The sequence below is a fragment of the Haliotis asinina genome, chromosome 8, assembly GCF_037392515.1.
Source record: "Haliotis asinina isolate JCU_RB_2024 chromosome 8, JCU_Hal_asi_v2, whole genome shotgun sequence".
Classification (NCBI taxonomy): Eukaryota; Metazoa; Mollusca; class Gastropoda; order Lepetellida; family Haliotidae; genus Haliotis; species Haliotis asinina.
Genome location: NC_090287.1, coordinates 5419387 through 5441278, shown reverse-complemented (window position 1 = coordinate 5441278; position 21892 = coordinate 5419387). Strand labels below are relative to the sequence as shown.

General features: G+C 39.5%; 2 protein-coding genes across 2 annotated transcripts; one reads left to right on the top strand and one right to left on the bottom strand.

The window, feature by feature from the left end:
• Positions 1-931: 931 nt before the first annotated feature.
• Positions 932-12911, bottom strand: LOC137293955 (pinin-like). The gene is made up of 9 exons (XM_067824854.1): positions 12769-12911; positions 11300-11368; positions 10509-10568; positions 9103-9178; positions 8521-8618; positions 6632-6707; positions 5972-6127; positions 5237-5375; positions 932-3952 (listed from the first exon to the last, which is right to left on the bottom strand). The coding sequence occupies exons 1-9, from the start codon at positions 12888-12890 to the stop codon at positions 2523-2525; spliced, it is 2226 nt and encodes a 741-aa protein (XP_067680955.1). The 5' UTR covers positions 12891-12911; the 3' UTR covers positions 932-2522.
• An 843-nt stretch (positions 12912-13754) lies between these two features.
• Positions 13755-20869, top strand: LOC137293951 (trafficking protein particle complex subunit 6b-like). The gene is made up of 6 exons (XM_067824843.1): positions 13755-13871; positions 15862-15923; positions 16063-16180; positions 16452-16535; positions 18803-18896; positions 19804-20869. Exons 1-6 carry the CDS (start codon positions 13782-13784, stop codon positions 19833-19835), a joined length of 480 nt encoding a protein of 159 aa, XP_067680944.1. The 5' UTR covers positions 13755-13781; the 3' UTR covers positions 19836-20869.
• Positions 20870-21892: the final 1023 nt, after the last annotated feature.

The following is a 21892-nucleotide window of genomic DNA, read 5'->3' as shown; positions in this document are numbered from 1 at the left end:
CACAAGAAGCCCCGATATAAACCCACCAAACACTCTGGGGACTGTCTTCGACGGAAAGTTTGAGAGCCTCCTGTTCAAAATCTGCGGGAATTGACCAGAGGATTCTCTGAGGAATGGCAGAAGATTCCAATGCTAGGAGCTGGACTGGCAGTATGAGGCAGCACAGTAACACTAAGTGTTGACTTGATCGCCAGAGCTGGTTTATACAATTTTTATTTGTGGAACTGTGATTAGATATACAGGCCATTTATCATCGTACCCTATCATTCCCTTGGTGATACTAAAATAGCAAAGGCTGAGCAACGTTTCAGTTGCAAAAAATCACAGACTCCACTCACACTGACACAAAGGTCCTAACCTGTGACACATGGATTGCCTTGTGCCTTTTTTTACTTGACAAAAAAAAAGAAGTCATACCCACACTTTTGTTTGTTGTTCGTCATGACACACGAAGAGCCATGTGTAGGTGAACAGTTGTTTACTTCTACAGTTAATCCAAGATGTATTTAGGTTTTAGGATTTACTTTTAAGCTGTACTCCATAATATTCCAGCTATATCACAGCGGTCTGTAAATAATCGAGTCTGGACCAGACAATCCAGTGATCAACTGCATGAGTATGAATCTGCGTAACTGGGAACTGATCACATGCCAACGAAGTCAGCAAACCTGACCACCCAATCCCCATTAGTTGCCTCTTAGGACAAGCATGGCTTACTGAAGGTCAATATTCTCACCTGGATTTTTCACGGGTTCCATCAGTTGCAACCAAACTAATGGTTGATAAAGAAATGGTTCATAGTGTGAACAAAAGGACCTTTAAGTAAAACTCATGAATATTCATGAACAAACATTGGCCTAGTGTTGCGTTTGTCCATAATGAGAATGAAACTGGCATTACCTTTTCAAAGCCAAAAGTACAAATATGCAGATTCTATTCTTACATGTTTATTTCTTGTAAATTTGGCGCGTTATTACATACGTGGGAAATGAAAAGGTGAAAATGAATGAAAGTAGGACATTATGCCTACAACACAAGTTACAACCCTTGCCATTAAGCTTGAGAACATAAGCTTCAGATGACACTCCACTACAAGAGGAACAAACATGAACAAGCAAATGTGTTTCCAAGGAAACATCTAGTTGGGAATGAATTAATAAATTTAGTAGGAATAATTCTATACTAATAAATTACATAATATTATGAAAATATAAAAGGATTATAGACAACATAATTTTTATGTTAACCTTATGCTAATAATATCTATGTATCTAACCTTTGTTTGAGCAGTCTAGTATTTATGGAGCCTTACGTATGCAAATGGACAATACTACAATTAGGTATAAAACACATACACTTTTATGTTACATCATTCAGTCAATCTGACACATAAATAATCTGCATCAAATACACTTATTTAAACTTTGATTATTATACTTAACTTATTTGGTTATGCGTACTGATTATAACCAGTCACCTGTCACTTTTTCTTTCATGCAGATTTCATGGACATGCACTAGACTTCCCAGTCACCATCATCACATGCTCTGTGGCAGACCCTCCAACTATCACTGGACAGGTCCTTCCATAACCACACACTACATCTACTGTATGTTGTTGTCAACATAAGATAGTGGTAGGGGACCAGACAGGAAATTGCATCACAACGTGAAAACTACAATATTCACAACTTGTAGGATGGTAGACTGGGGGTTGAAGACTTACATTAAAGTGAGTGGTAGTATGAACTGAAGAGGATTATGAATAGAAAATAAATACTGGAGATGGGGAAGATGACAACGAAACACATCTACTTATGTCTGTCCATGATCTGAGATGTCCAATACTAATGTTGGGATACAATCATCGTAAATACAGTCACTGTCCTTCAGTCAGTACGTCAGTCAGTCTGCGTCCATGATGGTTAAGTCAGCAAAGTTAGTAAGGGTGTCGCATTTTATTCCTGTCAAAGTTTGTAAAACCCTGCCTCACCTAAAAAATGTCCAGTATTTGGAATCTTATCATAACCAGTTGTTTGCTAAAGGTCAGAGTTAAAGTGTAAATTAATGAGGCTGACATTGATGAGATGAATACAGGATTCAAGCGAATACAGATCCAGGAAGATGCAGAACATTTTGTACAAGTAAATAACCTGAGTCTAAATATCAGCTAAGATATCCAGTCAATGGCCACAAATGTCTCAGCTTACTTCCTCTCTGGTTTCCATACTGGATGAACTGCTTTCACTAAAACAGGTTGATAAAACTGGATTAAATCATATTTTTTACATCCATAATATAAAACCTTCAGGGAAAATTCACAATCTAATCACTAAAACATGTTTGAGAAAAGCATATTGACACAAATTCATTCAGTGATCAACAAAGTCTCCTCTGTGAATTTATCATTCAGACAATGCCATTGACGCACTTTCTACAGAACACTAACATGCTTAATTTAAAAATATTCAACATCCAGGGATTAAAAGTATTTACAAGTGTAACCTGCTGCTTGGTGGAGGTTCAGTCTGATGGTTTCTCCTGCCCAGTCTCCTGGTCAACTGTCCGTCGCTCCTCATCCACCTCCCCCTCCTCCAAGTCCTTCTTCTCCCTATCTTTAGCCCCTCCATCTTTACTCTTATCATCATCTCGTGGATCACTCAATCTCCTGTCCTTATCGTCCTTAGTATGTCTAGTTTCATCATCAACCTTTCTCTTTTTCTCATCTGTTCTATCCCTGCTTCTGTCCCTCTCGGAACTCCTCCTCCTTCTCTCCTTCCTCTCACTTCTCCTTCTACTGCGGTCCTCATCATGCCTGCTTTTCCTATTCTCCTTCTCTCCATCCTTATCACTCCGCCTTTCTCTCCTCCTCGCCCGGTCTCTGCTACGACTTCTGCTCCTTGACCTCCGTCTCTCTCTCTCCTTTGCACCACTCTTTCTCCTCTCCCTCTCATTGCTCTTATCTTTCCCCTCTGACGATTTACTCCTGTCCTTAGTTGACCGAGCCTGTTCTTCATCTTTAGACACATTTCTGTCTTTCCCATCTCTTGATCTACTTCTGTCTCTTCGCTCCTTTGACCTACTTCTGTCTTTCCCATCCTTTGACCTACTTCTGTCTCTTCGCTCCTTTGACCTACTTCTGTCTTTCCCATCCCTAGAACTACTTCTGTCTTTCCCATCTTTTGACCTACTTCTAGCCCTTACATCACCTGACCTGCTTTTGTCTTTCTCGCCATCCCTTGACCTGCTTCTATTTTTCTCATCATCACTTGACTTATTTCGGTCTTTCTCTCCATCCTTGGATCTACTAGCTTTCTCTACATCACCTGACCTATTTCTAGCTTTCTCGTCACCTGGCCTATTTATGTCTTTCTCCTTATCCTTTGACCTACTTCTGTCTTCCTCCCCATCCCCTGACCTACTTCTAGCTTTCTCTCCATCCACAGACATACTGTTGTCCTGTCCATCAATTGATCTCCTTTCTAACCCTCTCTTCTCTCCATCACTTTCACTACTCTTAACATGCCTTCTTTCTTTCTCCAAAGCCTTACCACTTTCCTTCTCAGACTCAATCTCACCCTCCTCATTCTCATCATCTCCTTCTTTCACACCTTCCATCTTTTCTTCTTCCTGTACCCCAGCCCCTCCACCCCCTCCCCCCTCTGCAGCAGCCACCACCTGCCTGACATCCACCATGCTTTCATCCCCAACTTCCCCCTCACCATTCTTCCTCTCCTCCAGCACCACCTCATTCTCCTCAATCTGATCAAACTTATCCTGGTCGTCCTCATCCTCCTCCTGGTCCTCGTGTTCTTCCTGCTGTCGCTGTGCCCCTCCCCTCACTCCCTCCCCACTCTCCCTGCGTGCCCTCAGTCTCTCTTCCCTCTCAATCTCACGAGTCATCATGTCCTCGATCTCTTCCTCCAACTTGGCTCGTCTGTCCTTAATCATCTCTGAAAACAAAATCTCCATATCTCAACCATTCCTTACATAGCATGACACAGTAACCACTTAACTACAGGAATAGTCTGGCGAGTCCGATTACTCTGTAACATGAAAATGATACATGAAATGAGACCACCACACCATGCCATCAATACCTGACTGTGAAAAGCAAACATTATTTTTCAGTATTTGGCTGTTTTTACATAATCAGGTTTGCACAAAGAAATTGTGGACCACTACTTTTTCTGTTGTTACACTTTCCTCCTCAGCTGGTGTGCTGTGCTGTTTACTGCAGTGTGACAGTTTGTATGATGCAAGTCAACCCATCAGGATATGCCACTGTCCTGTTACAACTTGAGCGAGCGAGCGAGTGAGTGAGTGAGTGAGTGAGTGAGTGAGTTTAGTTTTACGCTGCACTCAGCCACAGTCTAAGTAAACTTCGTCTCAGTGCACAACTGAGTCTAACAAAACCTAGTAGAAGGTCGCGTCAGGTAACCTTTGAGCAATCAATGACAGTCCAATCAAATGCAAGACGGTTCAATAGATTTAACCAATAAGACAACGGCGACTATTTAGGGATCGGAGGTACTTTCAAAATATTCAGGTCACTGACACAGATCTCTCCACAAACAAAAATCAGCATATAACACAGTTATTTGACCTGCAGTATATACGCTTTTGGGTTTCTGTTGACATGGTTACCATTAGCAAATATTTCTGCAAGATAACATCCTTGAATATTGTCAAAAACACTATTTTCGGCGACTGTTTACTCACTCTTGTCATGGCAGTACGTTCGCCGTCTATCATCACCCGGAAGCGATCGTACGCTAAATAGCATTCGGAATCGTTCGGGTACGAACCTTTTCGAGATAAAAAGTTCATAAGGGATGTGCGAATGTGCACTTTCGCGATTTTGTAAGCTGTGTTCTGATTGGTCAATCTCAAAGGTTACCTGATGCGACCTCCCATAAGGTTTTGTTAGACTCAGTGGTGGAGTGTAACAAAAAGTACCGAGGATAATTTTACTTAGACTGCACTCAGCAATATTCCAGCTATATGGCAGCAGACTGAAAATAATCAAGTCTGGACCAGACAATCCAGTGATCAACAGCATAAGCAACTTGGAACCAGTGTCAACCATGTCAGGGAGTATGACCACCTGATCCCATTACTCGCTGCTTATGACAAGAATAGTCGCCTGTTATGGCAGAAATGGGTTGCTGAAGGCACATTCTACCCCAGACCTTCATGGGCATACAACTAATGTGATAAATGATCACAGTACTCACTGTCTACAACAACTTTAGTTTCCTTTAGTTTGCTTTCAGTAGAGCTGATCAGACCTTTGGGAAGGTAAAATATCTGAGGTTTTGCTTTGGTGCAGATGAAGTTTTCGAGCTTCTTGGTCTCCACCGCCCAGTTGTCATGCTGAAACACAACCTCTCCTGTAACAACACCCTGGAAACAACAGACTCCTCTCCTAACTGGGTACTTCTCGCTGACAAGGAACCTATCTCATAACACACATCACCCTAGCCCAGACGTGAAATGAGGTCAAATGGGGCAAATGCCCTATTTAGGATCACTTCATTCAAAAAGTGATGCATGCACTTAAGACTCATGCTTGTGTTGCACTGCTGGTTCATGGAGACACATGACCCAGTATAACAATGAATACTCTGACTGGACATGGTGAGCAGGGTAAGAAGACAGTAACATCTGTTAACACAGCAATTGGTTGCATGTAATGTAAGTAAGCTAAATTTAATATTGCTTTAGTGAGTCTAGTTTTACACTGCTTTTAGTAATATTCCATCAATATCATGGCACAAGAAATAGGCTTCACACCAATACTGCTTAAAGCTACACAATGATGTATCAGCCAAATGAGGAAATGTATATCAACTTCAGGAATCGTACAATCACCATGGACCATAAAACCTCTGAGACTGGAATACATTGTTACCAGATCAAGGCACAACTAGGAACATCCTGCACCTTGAAGAAGGATGGCCGATACACACCTGTCTGACCAGCTCCATCTTCTGTTCAAGTCGATGTATTTTTGCCTGCTCTTGCTCAAATTCCTGCACCAGCTGTTTCTTCTCCTGGACAAGTCGGGCTTTCTCCTGCTTGGCTTTTGACTCCAGCTTCTCCTCAATCTTCTTCCTCTGTTCATCCTGCAGATATACAGACATCAGGAAGACTCAAATCAACAAACAGAGGTATATCAGTCAGCCACACAAACATACACACTAGCAACAGAGAAAAAAAACACCAACATTAATACAGTTTACTTACATCTGTGTGTATTAATGAACCTACTTCGATTTTGTATTTAATGACTTGATTTAATTACACTTTTAGTGGGTGAGTTTAGTTCCTACAGCACTCAGCAATATTCCAGCTATATGGCAGCAGTAAATAATCAAGTCTGGACCAGACAATCCAGTGATGAACAACAAGAGCACTGATCTATCGCAACTGATCTGATCGCAATTGGGAGACGATGACATGTCAACCAAGTCAGTAAGTCTGACCATCCAATCTAGTGATTCTAAGAATCAATCTTAACGAACAATTCAAGTGCTAATACAATCAATTCTATCAGAAAACTTCCAGTCTAGTTCATATAGTTCAAGCTCCTCCGCATCCTCACAGCCGCATGTTATTGCTGAACTCACCTTGTCCTTGTTTTCCTTAGCTTCATGTTTAAACCTCTGCAGTGTTCCAAGGAGAAGACCAAACATTCTTTTGTTTCTACAAAACACAGAGACAAAACACTTGCATTTCACAAAGGGAATTAGCCTGTAGTTAAGGAGCTAAAAAACATTTTTACATTAGTGAGTTGAAATATGTTTTAGAACTTCCCGAATGTTCACACAAGGCACATAAATGTTTTCATTTTCCCATCTGACATTGCGCAACCAGAAGTGACTCTTATAAGCCTAAATGGTTGATTCTTGTGTTTAACACTATGCTCTGTATTTCCGTGTATTTTTATGAGAGAGAGGTAGAAAGCATGCATGTGTGCAGGTGGGCATGCGTGCTGTGAGTTGAGCTACTTTCAGCAATATTCCTGCATCACAGCACCGGGACCAGAAATGGGCTTCAAACACTGTACCAATGTAAAGAGTCAAATCCAAGTATTGTTTAAAGGTCACATGCAACCAAAAAATCAAACATAATTAAAACACATTTATCACTTATTCATGACATATAATATACATTGCTGCTTTTAAAAAAACAAATAAACAAAATTATAAGCATACAATCGCGATTCAAAAGTGCAATATTTTGTACTTGGGCTTACTTCCCCCGAAACGAAGCCCTCGGGAGACCGAACCCAGTCTTAGCACCTGGATGTGCACTCAAGTGTAACGACGGATTCTGATTGGCTGTTTCATTTGCTGATCTGCTGAGGGTTCATGGTGTGTACAGACAGATGATCTGTTTGATGGGCATTTTAGAAGTATAGCGAGTCACAAGAAAGTAAGATTCTTTATGGATAACAACTTCTTTTTGTGTAGTTGATGCATCGTTTCAGTATGGATTCATATACTGTTGTCAAACAAAATCATACACACTAAAACAAGTCATTATCCATGAAGAATGTATATAGAGATGTTGGGTTTTGAAAATACATGTTCTCCGAATTTGTGCTCGATCCAATCAAAAATCACATCAGTAGAGATGGTAAACTACTGCGTGGCTGGAATCTGTCATTCGTCCAAGTACAAGGCAGGACTTGAAACTGACAAGAGTTTGCACCAGTTTCCGTCAGATCCAGTCATCCGAAAAAAGTGAATGTTGTTTGTTTGCAACCCACAGACATAAAAACATGTCATGTGTATCACACGTGCCTAATTACATAATGTGGCAGAGACGGGACTCGGGTGCACGAGTCATAAATCAACTTATTTTCTTTATGTCGTATACTCTGATAGGTGTTAAGTTCAAATTACACATGGTCAATGATTGAAGCTGTGTACTGCATGTTGTCTTTAGCAGACAGGCAGGCAGACATATAGGTGTGAATAAACCCGACACTGTGCTTTCTCTGTGACAGAGACTGCTTACCACAATCAACAAGTTTTTTTTACGTAACGAGTAGATCATTTACTTGTTTGTCTACACAACCAAGATTAGACTACTGCTCACGACCTCAGACGCTGGGCATGCATACTGTTTCAAGCTCCGCGAACCTATTCACTGCGCATGCGTTATGGACGCAGTGCAGCACAGCTGTTGAAACCAGTTTTCCCCCCAGCGCTGGGGGGAATTTAGTGAAATCTTTGAACTCCGATTTCGCGGGCCTTTTTTCATCGTGTTTTTTTCAACTTTATAGGTTGAATTGGCATTTTTTATGATTTGTTTCGGTAAGTGCATACCGAAAGGTACCAGAATCTGCAAAGTTGTGTTTTACGTTGCATGTGACCTTTAAGTAATATCAAGCACCACAAATGTTACCACAAATACCAATCAGAATGGTTAATCGCAAGTAAAATCTGTGAAATAAATGTAAAGGCTGAAAAGGACAATATGTAGATGTGACAAGGACGTGATTTTGTACCTGGCCATGCCGCGACTGTCCTGGCTCTGCTCCTGAATCATGTCCCGTCGAGATCTCTTAGCTCCGGCGGCAGCAACAACAGCTGAGGCGATAGCGGGCTAAAAAAACATAATGCAAGGCTTATCCTACTGTCTCCGCACCTCCTACTATACAAAGAAAGTCAGAAAGCTGTTGCTGGTAAATAAATGTGTCAAGACTCACAAGTACCTTCTTTTGGAGGCATTTAGAAGTTGGACCAGTAAGTGACTATGTGAGTGAGTTTTAAGCTGCTTTTGCTAATTTTAGCAATATCCCAGCACACATATCCTCAATATCTCCAGGGCACACATTCTGACAAATGTCCACTATACCCTGGATGCATCTATTGCATCTGGTTTCTAAGAGTAGCCAAACAACAGCTGCAAAGGTTGTTCGCAGTGCAACTGAGAATTGGGGAACATCATGCAGGCAAATTGACAGGTTTGAATACAGAAGAAAAATGAATACAGAATCCCTAACTTCCAGTGACTAACTGTGTCTAACTTTGCACCCCAACAGCCTTGCCGGACACCCAAAGACTGACTTTGGCCCCTCCAGACTAACCTTGTCCTCTCCATCCTCCTCCTCCCCGCTGTCCTCCTGCTGTCGGCGCTGCGCCATTCCCACCGGCAGACCCAGCCTGAGGACAAGATGAGTTACAACATTGTCACAATGAGAGGGATTTATTATAGATCTAATACTGTTTGGAACTCTGGACATCCCGAGAAATTGCACAGGTTTCAGATGGTTACTATTTTGGAGAAACAGTGGAATCAAGAATTCTTCTCAAAACCCAAAATAACAAAATGATAAATCAGGGATTAAATCCAATAATCATTGGAATATGGCAGACTCAAGTGTCAACTCTGCAAGGTGACCTGCAACGCATCAGGTGATATGGCCACTTTGCTCCCCATGTCATATAGTGAAGTCTTGTATCAACACATGTGGATATGTTCAGACCAAAAACAAGTGGTCACTAAGGCGACATAATCCCCTGCTGTATATTATGAAATGAAACTTAACAAGAAATGAAAGTGAAGGTCCTAGTTTCAGATGAAGCAACATGTCAACAAAATCATTACTCTCAAACTCTCTTGATATCTTGCACTGTAGTTGTTCAAACACAAAAATATTTTGAAGAGTGACTAAGACCATGGCCAGTGTATGAAACTCCTAAAAGACAGAGCCACCATGACCTTGAAAATTAACTGAAGGACACCACCTGCACCTTCCCTAGATAAAGCTTGGTGTTAAATATGAAGAAAATCCATTGAATGGTTCGTGAGATATCTTGATGAAAAGGTAAAATGCTAATGTCCCCTTGTGACCTTGAGACGAAGGTTACCAAACCTGACTGAGACCTTTCTTTTACTGTGATAAACCTAGATCCCAAATATGAAAAGAAGTCAACGGTTCTTAAGATATTCCAATCCGTACGCACATACAGATGGTGGACAGAGCCTCATACTATATGACCCGCTTTCGCACTAAATGAGCGGTAGGGGATAATAATGATGGTTAAGATAACCAAATGTGCATTGCCAAAGTTCTCTACCTACTTTGAAATGAACACTGCTTTAAGCGTCAGGTTTTTGCATCAGAACAACATGATGGAAGCTTATCATTGAGAATAGTGCCAGTTACCATGGTTACATGCTACAACAATTATATACCAGTGACATGTCAACATACATCATATATGGGAAAACACTTTCTCACTAAAGGGCAGATTCTACTCATGTGGAAAGTAGCATGGTTAAGGCTATGTCTGCTAGAAAATAGGTGCCATACTCTGGGAGTATGGATTGTAAGTTCAGATGGGACGAAACACAGGAAAATACTAATATCTGTATTTAACTGAGAAAATGTAATCCCAAACATAACATTATAGCATTTTCACCTTTCTAAAAGTCATAGAGTGTTCAAAATGACAGGTCATATAAACATAACTCCCAAACAGTTCCAACCTGGCAAAAGCTCCTCCAAGACCCCTCCTTTTTGCCGCTGGGCTATCATCAGATCGGCGCCTGAAATAGATAAGATTGTACAAATGAAAACATGCACATATGATGAACATTATACTTGCTGTATTCTGGCCACTGAATCAGTCATAAATTTCTATAAATAGAAATTATAGTTCCATTTTGCAGGTTCTGAACATGGTCAATGGCATGGCTGTTTCTGCCTATGTTGAGGCTCAGTATCAGCCTCTCATCAGGTTCAGGTACAATCCTGCCAAGCCAGACGTTTTCAGCAGAGATACAAAAATATTCCTTAAAGGTTACCGAAAGATGGATAACCAGAAAAAACATGACAAAACCATGACAAGCTCATTTCTGACAGAAACAGTAACATGAACATTTTGTGGAATGATTGTTAAATGGTCCCATCGATAACATCACCTAGCTGGTATACGTCAGCTTTGAAGGTTTCCTTTAAGTTGGTTAGCAGGATGAGTGTAATGCAATTCTGAACAGTATTCATGGTATTCCAGATGCATCATGGCACACAAGCTTGTTGAGGAAAGGCAAGAATGATATAGGTCTCAAACATTTTCAGCCTTGGTGAAACATAATGGTTAATAAACATGATCAGATTGAATCTGGGAATCAAATACATCATGATCTGACATATCTAAGGGGTGTAACTCTTCAAAGAGGACTGTAGTGCCCATTCAGCCAGTGCCCCACTCAGCCAAACTTTCCTGAATGGAATGAAGCATGTATTGTTTTAGCCTTAATTTTAGTAGTTTCCTCACCGGACAAGGTTGGAGAACCTTCCTCGACCTCTTCCATCGGGACTTGCAAATTCACGGCGACCAAAATTCCTGAAAGACAATCACAGAAAATATACATCTACACTATGCATTTTGAAAAGAATAAGTCTACGTTATTAAGCTTTACTATAATCAGATTCCTGAAGACCATGCAAACTCATTCACCTGGAGGAGAGAAAAAGTCTACACACATTTTTCATGAGTTGGGAATCAAACCTTTCATCTGATGAGGGAACACCTTAGCCACTAGCCTAACCCATCACCCTGTTTAATAGACACATGCACTTGTCTCTTCAACAAGATAACATGTTATGTCTAGAGGTAGTGTGATTAATTGAAATAATAAAAGATTGGTCGCAATGACAAACAACCAGGCAATCAATCATGTTTTCTCATGATCGACCACAAGCAATTTTGAACCCTTGTTTGCAGTAACAGTATTTTTCATTTAAAATGCTATGTGTCCAAAACATGCGAACAAAATACTTTTTGCATGGTATTATTATTTCTTTGCATGAAAAATGCATGTTTCTCTGTTAACGTGAACACTCGTCACATACAAATGAGCACTCATTCAGGTATCCCACTTGATGCAATAAATCAAACATATATCCTCACTAAAGCACACAAATAAACAACAACTCTTATGAAATATTTCCATGGCCATGTTGATCGTGTGCTGTAAATAATCATGTCATGACAGTGAATGAGTACATGAGTATGGTTTTGTGTCGCTTTTTCCCAATATTCCAGATATATAACAGTCAGGGACACCAGAAATGGGCTTCACACATTGTATCCATGTGGAGAATCTTTGTTTGTCTTGATCAAGTTGATGAGCAGGAGCTTTATTCATTAGGTCAAACCACCATCCACTAAGCCCAGAACAGACAAACCTGAGACCAATATTATGTGTAACATCATTTAGTCCCTTCTAATGTTTACATATGTGTTCTGAAATTGTCAGAAGGTAATGCCACATGATGCCACAGTGACTTCAGTTTTCCCTTCCATCCTTTAACAATATCTAAACAATAACATTGCCATTAGAAAAGGGAATACAGTTTTCATGTTACTTTTTGAAATCCTAAAAATGTTAGCTTAATATCGATGGCGCAAACTATTGCATGAAACACTAGCTGCTAAAGAGACAAGGGCAGGCGATCTCAAGAAACGGGGCTTAAGGGCAAGATAATTCAAGATAACTTCTATTATTCAACCAATAAACCTGGATCACAAAATGAACAAAAAATACGCCACTGTCGCTCGAAGACGAAAACAATCTGAGCATAGTAAACAGTATTAGTATCAAGTCCTAAAAGTGATGTGTGAACTAAAAAAACACAATTCTGAGAGATTGGTCTAAGCCGGTTTCGGATAATTTTCGTGTGAATGTTGCCGTAAGTTGTGTTACTGCATGATTGACATTACTGTGTAAGGATTCATTGCACCTTTGTTCTTCAAGGTCTCTTCCTGTGAGTTTCTTTATGTTTTCATTTACATCTTTCAGTTTGTCTTTGGCCCGCAAAAGCTCTTCTTGCAAAGCATCGACTCCTTTCATTCCATCGGCCATTTTGAAAAGAGCATGAGTGTTACTTATAATACGGAAAAACTTAACTGTACTGTTCCACAAAATAATGGAACGAGTTCCCTCTAAAACGAAATATGATAGTACCGTCAACAGGACAAGTTGAATTTGACTTCGAGAATTCTTTTGGTTCGGGAGTTTTTTGAAGATTGGTTTTTACTTCTGTGTTGATACAATCGAACATGTTGCATGACAATGCATTGATGTGAATTAATTAAACTCTGAGACACTATTTAAAATGGTTGTCTGTATGAAACGAATACTTGATTTGATAGATCATATATGCTCTCTGATTTGATTAATACTTCATAGATTTGATGGGTTAAACGATGGTTATATGGTTCGTTGACTTGGTTCACTCAAACATAAAACTATTGCCTTCAATGAAAAAAATGTTGATTACTACCATGGCCGCAAGCAATGTTTGACTTTTGTTAACACATATTGTGCCTCATCTCCAACTTTTTGTTTGCAATGAAAAGGTTACTTTTAAAGCATCAAACGAATGCAGTTTTTATTTGAGAGATTGAATGTCTTATCAACAGAAGTTCCAGTACCAAAACATTAAAGCGTTTCTAAGGACGTAGTCCGTTTGGGGAATATGATCCACAATTTATAGAAAACTTGATAACCGGATACCTTCCCGGACCGTGACAAATAACGTTTCAGTAAATCGAAAAACGAACCAATATCGTTCGGCTGATCTGTCATAAATCTTATGAAATAAGGCCTCTTGACTTTTGTTTCTAAAATAAGATTATTATCAAAATTATTATGAATTGTAGATGAATTTCAGAAAAATGTTATGCAGAAAAACGCTTCATGCCGAAAACACCTTTCGTATCGATAGTTACAATTTTATATAGGGGCGTCAACATGGCGACGATGGCAGACGAAGTGTTATTCGAATTTCTTCACATGGAACTTGTGTCTCACGTATACAGAACAGCCTCAAAAGATGAAAAGGTTATACGCCTACAGTTGATAATATGTGCATGCCTATAGCAAATGTATAAAAAAATCCACAATCTTGCGTTAAACCCAAAACGTCGGTTCGTCACACATGTTGACACATTTATGCTTGTGTTTTCCTCATGTTTTCAACGTCAGTGTAGAATCGATGTAGCGGCTTCTCTGTTATTTATACGTGTAGCATAATAACCCTACTGAACAACATGACTGTGACTGTAAGGTCAAATATATTGATTTGGGGATGAAAAAATCTGCTAAAGTTTGGCCATGTTCAGAATGATTTTCCATCATAGACGTAACAGAAAATTGCAGACTTTGATTTATGGTTCCCTCACAATGAAGGATTCCATACCAGTCTCGCACACTTCCCACTTGTGTCAGGTACAGATTGCACTGTTAGGTAACGCTGAATGTTTGTTCCTGCCAGTTTTATTTTAGGTTATCCAGGCAATACAGAATGTTACCAGGCGTGCATACCGTTTTTGCCTTATATGACACCTTCAGTACCCTATCAGGATAGGATAGGATAGGATAGGATAGGATAGGATAGGATAGGATAGGATAGGATAGGATAGGATAGGATAGGATAGGATAGGATAGGATAGGATAGTGCACATTTCCATGCAATGTGCTTGCTCAAGGTGCTGGTAATTCTAAATATATCTTCAGGTGTCATGTATGTAGCTCCTATACGTATTACTTGAAGCCATCAGTTGGTCATTACATGCTGCTCTCTTCTGTCAAGGAATAATTAGCCATTTATATCTCAGACTTACTGGACCACTATAATTGTGAATCTGGATTGTGCTTCATTCTGAAGCACGTGCACAAGTGCCACCCATGTTATTGAGTCATTTACCTGTGCTCTGCTGTCTAAATAGTGAACTAAACTACCAGGCAAAAGAAACTTACCATCTCATATTGTGGCTCATATCATAAAGAGGACACCAGGACATATATGATAGAAATATTGTTTATTGTACAAAATGTAACCATTTACCAAACATGAAACAGAATTACCAATGTTCAATCAATAGTAATCTGGACATGGAAACAAGCACAAGAGACATGAAGTCAAAATGAAATGTTAATCAATAACCGATCTCTCACAAGATGTGTTTCAAGCAACATTATGGAACTGTCCAAGCCTTCAGTAGCATAAGTGACGACCCCTTGAATCGATACATGCCAAAACGAGTCTCCTTATGGGTGACGTTTGTTGCTGGATGACGTCAGCAAGAATTGTGTGTCACAGATCCAATAGAACTTGCTCTGGCCATGGCAATAATTTGATGTTCATGTTGTTGAGGTAGTCTTGCACAAGACTGGCAGTATGTGGATGTGAATTGTCCTATTGCAAAATCAAACCCCTCTGCTGTTAAGCCAAATGGTAACACAACTGGTCTCAAGACTTGTCTCTGTACCTTTGAGCAGTCAAATTTCCATGAAGAATAACAGATTCTCTACTGATCACAAATCCTGCACACATATTCGCACCATTGGCCTACCCCTATGTCTGTAAACATGAACTCACCCATTATTTTTGGAACACGTTGAATCAACTCTCCTCTGCAAACAGAACTCTCTCCCAATCACGTCACTGCCATCAATGTACAGTTCGCGCACTGTAGCCAGCTTTGATAGTGTCATCAGGTCAGGGCCATTCCACAAACAGAACGATGAGTTCTGATGCCAACCATACAGAGTCACCATAGTACGGTTTGTCTCCTTATGGGGTTACATGGTTAATTCACTCAGATAATGAGGCATTTTTTCCAGAGGTTGTTTGTCCAAATAACCAAGCTGTTAGGATCTATCCTAAAGGGATAGAAATAATTTTGAATTTCTTCCGTGTTTGCAATATTAAAATGGATAAAATTTTGTTTAAACATGGAACCAAACACAATTAAGAAGTTACAAATGTACTGGTATTTCTGTAATATAAACTTGATAGTTAAATTACATGTATTTCTCATATGTTTAGGATCACTGCATTTCTAAACTGGAGTCACTTGGTTTTCGAGTTGGACAAAGTCTCATAGAAAGGTAAGAAATAGTTCTTATTGCCTGTAACAAGTATACTTTTGTCTCCTATAACACCTTCCAAGTTTTCTATATTCACAAAACACCTAAACATAACCCCCAAACAATTCCATTCCATTTCAACTTTGTTGTTATTTTGTAGGTTTACAAAGGAGACTTCCCGATTTAAGGATGAACTTGATACAATGAAGTTTATGTGTAAAGAATTCTGGAATGCCATATATAAGAAACAGGTGGACAATCTTCGCACAAATCATCAGGTAAGTTGGACTATGAAACCAGCACTGTCTGGACTTATACAAAGGTGTTATACACACATTTGCATGCATGTCACAATTTAAATGGAATATTCTTGAAACTGATAATAGATCCAATTTAACCTCAGATGTATCACAATCTGCAAAATTGTGGTTTATGTTGCATGTCAGATGTATCATAATGTGGACCGCAATGTTTTCCTGCACTCTGTATATATCGTGTATATCCTCCCCAAACATGAGGACTTTTGTCATTATGTTGTTGATCTTACAGGGAGTGTACGTGCTGCAGGATAATCGCTTTAAGTTCCTCACCCAGCTGTCTAATGGTAAACAGTACATGGAAGCAGCACCCAAAGTAAGTAGCCTTGTCAGCATTTGGATGCACCAAGCTATGTTTCGGTTTACTGGTAATTACCATTGTTTTACCAATAAAATATCCCAAGTACCGGTAATCTCAAACATTGTTGGTTCAGTGTACTGGTAAATATCCTATGCAGTTAGTTGGCTGTTAGACTATTGGTGGTAATCACATGTTAAAAGGACACCAAGCAATAAAATCATCTGACTTTTTGGTCTTGTCGCCATGGGAAAAAAATGATAGTGGAAATCCCTCTTATCCATATATTTAAGTCACCACAGTAACCTTGACATGCTGATGTTCCATGGTTCTGATTGGCTGAGAAAAAGAGTTTGCAACAACTCATGTCCTGTCTGGTGGAGGAGGTCATCAAGATCAGGTTACATTACAGTACCATTGAAAACTGTGAAGAACCGAAAAAATCAGTGCTGACGGTACACTGTACAGACAACCTGACAAGGCTTTGATGCTATGGTTTTTGCTGAGGAAATGTGAGAACCAAATCAACTAATGCTTGTGTCAAGGACAATACTAATTTTGAATAAATGTCATACAGGAACATATCAAGAAACTTGGAGAAAGTCTTCTTTGATAGACAGCTGAACATTTTGAAGTTTTGAAAACGTTACAGGAAAGCCTGAAAAGAATAAGGACAATAGGAGATGAAAATCAGGCAGAATTTGATGTGTAGCTGAACCAGTTGAAAGAAGTACAAAGGCATCCAGAATGTTTTGTGAGCTTTGTTGAACATTTTGACAAAATGACAAATGTCAGTTTTTAAAGAGCACATTTTAATAAGGAGCAGCTCTTGACATTGTTATGTTCTGCATTTTATACTTCTCCATCTTCATATAAAAGGCGACTATGTGTGTCGTAAGTGGTGACTAACAGGATCAGTTGGTCAGGCTCACTGTCTTGGTTGACATGTCATTGGTGCCCAGTTGTGCAGATTGCTGCTCATGCTGTTGATCACTGGAATGTCGGGTCCAGCCACAATTATTTACAGACCGTTACCATGTAACTGGAATGTTGCTGAGTGCAGCGTAAAACTAAACTCACTCACTCACCCCTCATCTTCGCTATGTAGCAAAAACTGTTGTGTTTGTTAATGTGGTCTGTCACTGAGTTGGCATTTGATGATCTTGTGATGGTAGTTCCTTGGCACCTCATCATTCAGCAACAGGCATTCATGTCTCGGCTCAGTATTATTATGCTGAATAAACAAAGTCATTTAGAATGTGGTCACACTAGAAACTGTTCTTTATTGAAAAGGTGCAATCACAAATATAACATATGTTATATCACTATGCTTGTTACACTTCATTAGGATTTTGTTGTGTTTTAATTCTATTGCCGACAGCTTAATCACATACACTCATCATGTATTGTGTTGAGGTAAATTACTTTGTATGTGTAGGCAAGTCTATATTCTTTTTGAAGATGCTGTGTTAACTGTTTGTTCTATTGAGATATTTCTTAGGTATTAATGGTATATTTTGACACCTTGTGATTTGTTCATATCTAGTTCTTGATAATTAACCACAGCTGACTGGATTAGCTGCCTTTTCATCTTATTGATTGTCTTATCAGAGTGTGCTTCATTAGTTATCAGGGTTATTTGGTGGCCAACTAATCATGTTACTAGTATGTTTTGTTGTTCAATAACCCTCATCAGTGTTCATTTAGGCTTTGATCCATTTGATTGCTTGTCTTTGCTGCTAAAAACTTTTACCAAAGTTCCTATTATTGCTTTGTTTTTTTTTCATGATACCATGATCTCTGGAGAACAGTTCCATGACAAGAACTAACATCATATTTATCATTATGTTTAATGTCAAAGTAACTTTTACTGTACAGGAAAATGGTGTTTGTCCTTATCATAATCCTATTCATGAAATATTTGGCAGATCTGTGTAATCAGCTGTTGCAGTATTGATACTTTCATTGATTTGTTTCATTATGTGTTTCATTATCCTCAGTGCTACTTGTCGATATTATCTTAAACTTCTCGTTGATTGTTTGCTGTACTATGAATAGGATGGAGTGTTGCTGAAACATGGAATGTTCTTCTGTTGCCTAAACCGAGGAGCTATGCCTCACCAGGCAGAGGAAGGTCCCAAACTTTCAACTAATTTGTTATCTCATGTTTCAGTACCTGGCTTTCCCCTGTGGTCTGATCCATGGAACTATGCCTCACCAGACAGAGGAAGGTCCCTACAAGCCGTTTCCCAAACTTTCAACTAATTTGTTATCTCATGTTTCAGTACTTGGCTTTCCCCTGTGGTCTGATCCGTGGAGCTCTGTCTAACCTGGGAATCAACTGTATAGTCACTGCTGACGTCAGTGCTATGCCAGCATGTGAGTCTACTGCAATTAACTGTCCTGTTGTTAGCATTGTCAGTGGTATTTAGAATAATTACATGTGTAGACATCTGAAAATGATGTTTGTAACAAGGGAAAATAATTATTCTACCTCTTGGAAGTGACCTTGGCACCTGCACAGTACATGGTACTTACGCAGATAAACAACCTGTTGAAACTCTGGACATATACAAATGGAAACATTTCTCAGAATTCAGATCACAGCATGTTTTTTCACCAAGTCATGTTTTACAGTTGTGGAACCAAAATGACAGACATGAGAGAGAATATTTCATGGATCTGCAGATTTGGGATTTGGGGGATTTTTGTTTCATTTCGAACATTTTTTTTATCAATGTAAATCTGCAGTGTCCCCCCAGAAAAGTTTTTTGCTGTTAGAGGTACAGTTATAATGTATCTGATGAAGCAATAAAAAATGCATGTGTATACGAGGGTTCACAATTTGTTGTACTTTCAGGTGAGTGGTACAGTTAAGATCATGGATCCAGATTTATCATAGGTTGGCTGTGCCTCATGTGCATGCTTAAATATCTTTTTATGCAACAATATCCTGAGCCAGCTTTTATTAACTGAGACTAGCGATAAAGATACTCGTATGTGCCAATAAATGATGATGAATGAGGGATGGCACTCAGCATTTCTTTCCTTGTATCCTGTCTATTTAATGGCTTGCATTATGTTAGTCTCATATAAAAAAATCAACCATGGCATGAATTTTCAGAGTCCTACATTCTGATTATGACACCTTCACTAGGATTTGTTGCAGATCACAGAATACTTGGTGGCAAGACATGTTAGACTGTTAATGATATTTCCAACAGGAATCAGACCCTATCGACTTTACTGAGTAAAATATAATTCAGCTGACTTGTGTCTGTTTCAGGTAAATTTCAGATACAGATTCAAAGGGTGTGATGTGAAAAATGTGACAGTGAGACAACAGAAAAATATATTGAAAAGGACGCTGTGAAGGAATGATATAGTTGTGAAGGTGACTAGTGAAGTCACAGTCTGCACATCTGTACCAGATCAACTGGCGATGAGCTTCATTTTTGTGAGGCATGGGCTCAGGTATCAGTTCTGATCATATTTCCATTTTTTCATGAACTCAAGAGACCCATATTAGATATTTGTGAGGCTGGTCTCCTTTCTCTGATGTTGGTTTCTGTTCTTGCTTCTTGCTTTTTGTTTGTCAGTGAGTATGTTCCTGAGATCTGTTCCATGTGAGATGTGGCAACAGAAAGGATGTTATCAGTGTTTGCATGAACATACACACAGTTTGTGGAACCTCCTGCCATTAGTCTCATTCCTGGTTCACCAAGTAACATGACAAGGTATGCCTGTATATATCATTTAATACTGTTCAGGAGTATAAGTGTTCCTTGAGGAGCAGATGTTCATATGAAAATAAAATGTAGACAATAGCATATAAATGTCACATGAGAAGTCAGTCCAATTCAAAAGTTTATTTGGTTACAAAGTGTATGTTGACACATTTTGGTATTGTGTTAAAGAGCTTGATAACTAGACATTCCAAGATAACAGTGTGTGGGATAATGTTGAGCATTGTAAGTATGGTGGTGATTCAGACATATGCTTCTTTGAGTGGCATCTTTATAAATTGGTGAATCAGATAAGGACAAAGTTTATGGATGAACAGCTTTATATAGATGATGTGATGTTTCCATAAAACTCTTTGTATCATTGTCAAGACATTAGCAGTCACATCAGAAAGGACATCCGTGCTGACATGAGCTATCAATCAGCAGGAAAGTGTGAATCCAGGTCTCAGTTGTGTGGAGATAGGCCTACATGTCATCCCTTCCTCCTTCTTCATCACTTTCATGCTTATAATAGTGGAAGGTGATTTCACGTAATTCATTGCTAGTAATCAATGCAGTGATTGTATATATTTCTTAGTGGTGCAATAAAACGTGAATATAAGTCTAGATGACCATGTGTTATGGATGGACTCTCATGGGAGCATTAAAGAACTTACTCCCTGCTGATGCAGTACAATGGGGAACAGCAGTATGCTTGCATTCTTGGTATGTGGGATATGCTCCCTCTGTCACTTGTGAAAGAAATGGCAATATTTTTTTTACACTCAGTTTGCTTATGTTCCATTTACACCCAGAGAAACTACCTATTCTGTAGAGACTTTGAATGGCATTTAGAAGTGATACACATAAAGGCACGACTTTTTTATGGATGACAGCTTCTTTTACTGTGAAGAGTCACGACGTTTCGAAGCATATTCTTACTTCTTCATCAGGTGAATGAAACAATGGAGTACAACGAGCTATTTATGTACATGTAGGAACAACAACAGTATGACAAAGGAAGTCAGTAGTTAATAGGTGGATGGACAGAAGTGGAAGCCAGGAGGGTTGTTTACCCATATGGGTTGGGGTATAGTGGACAAGGGAAGCCAGGGAGTGTTAATCCAGGCGTGGGTGATGTGGTAACAGTGGCTGTATGTAACAAGTAGTAAGGGACAAGTGGGAGTGCGCCGTATTGGTAGTATGCACAAGGATGAAGTGAGCAACAATGATGATGAATGATTCCAGTTTTAATAAGTCCCAAGCGCTAGGAAGATGTGTTCCTTGGTTACCGTTACAGTGAGCTTCTTCTGATGCCTATGGTCTCTTGCAATTTCCACTATCGCCACTCATCACCGAAATACTCATGACATCATTCGAAGAATCAGCCCTCTTAACTGCACCATTCAAACCCCATTGTTGGTATAGGAAAGTGAATGACACATTTGCCATCATAGCCCCCCAGGACGATCCCACAGAACTACTCAATCACCTCAATGCGCAGCACGAAAGAATCCAGTTTACCATGGAAACAGAAGTAAATCAGTACTTACCCTTTCTGGATGTGTCCCTCCAAAATACAGGAAACGAACTCAAGACCTCTGTATACCGCAAGTCCATGCACACAGACAAGTACATCCATTACAACTC

What these genes read in the sequence shown, in the direction of transcription:
- LOC137293955 (XM_067824854.1), bottom strand. Translation starts at nt 12,890, where the DNA reads ATGGCCGATGGAATGAAAGGAGTCGATGCTTTGCAAGAAGAGCTTTTG. An exon ending in AGAGACCTTGAAGAACAAAG is followed by an intron (nt 11,369 to 12,768) that starts GTGCAATGAATC and finishes ATTGTCTTTCAG; the next exon opens with GAATTTTGGTCGCCGTGAAT. An exon ending in CTAAGGAAAACAAGGACAAG is followed by an intron (nt 6,128 to 6,631) that starts GTGAGTTCAGCA and finishes GTATATCTGCAG; the next exon opens with GATGAACAGAGGAAGAAGAT.
- LOC137293951 (XM_067824843.1), top strand. Translation starts at nt 13,782, where the DNA reads ATGGCGACGATGGCAGACGAAGTGTTATTCGAATTTCTTCACATGGAA. An exon ending in CAGCCTCAAAAGATGAAAAG is followed by an intron (nt 13,872 to 15,861) that starts GTTATACGCCTA and finishes TCATATGTTTAG; the next exon opens with GATCACTGCATTTCTAAACT. An exon ending in GGACAAAGTCTCATAGAAAG is followed by an intron (nt 15,924 to 16,062) that starts GTAAGAAATAGT and finishes GTTATTTTGTAG; the next exon opens with GTTTACAAAGGAGACTTCCC.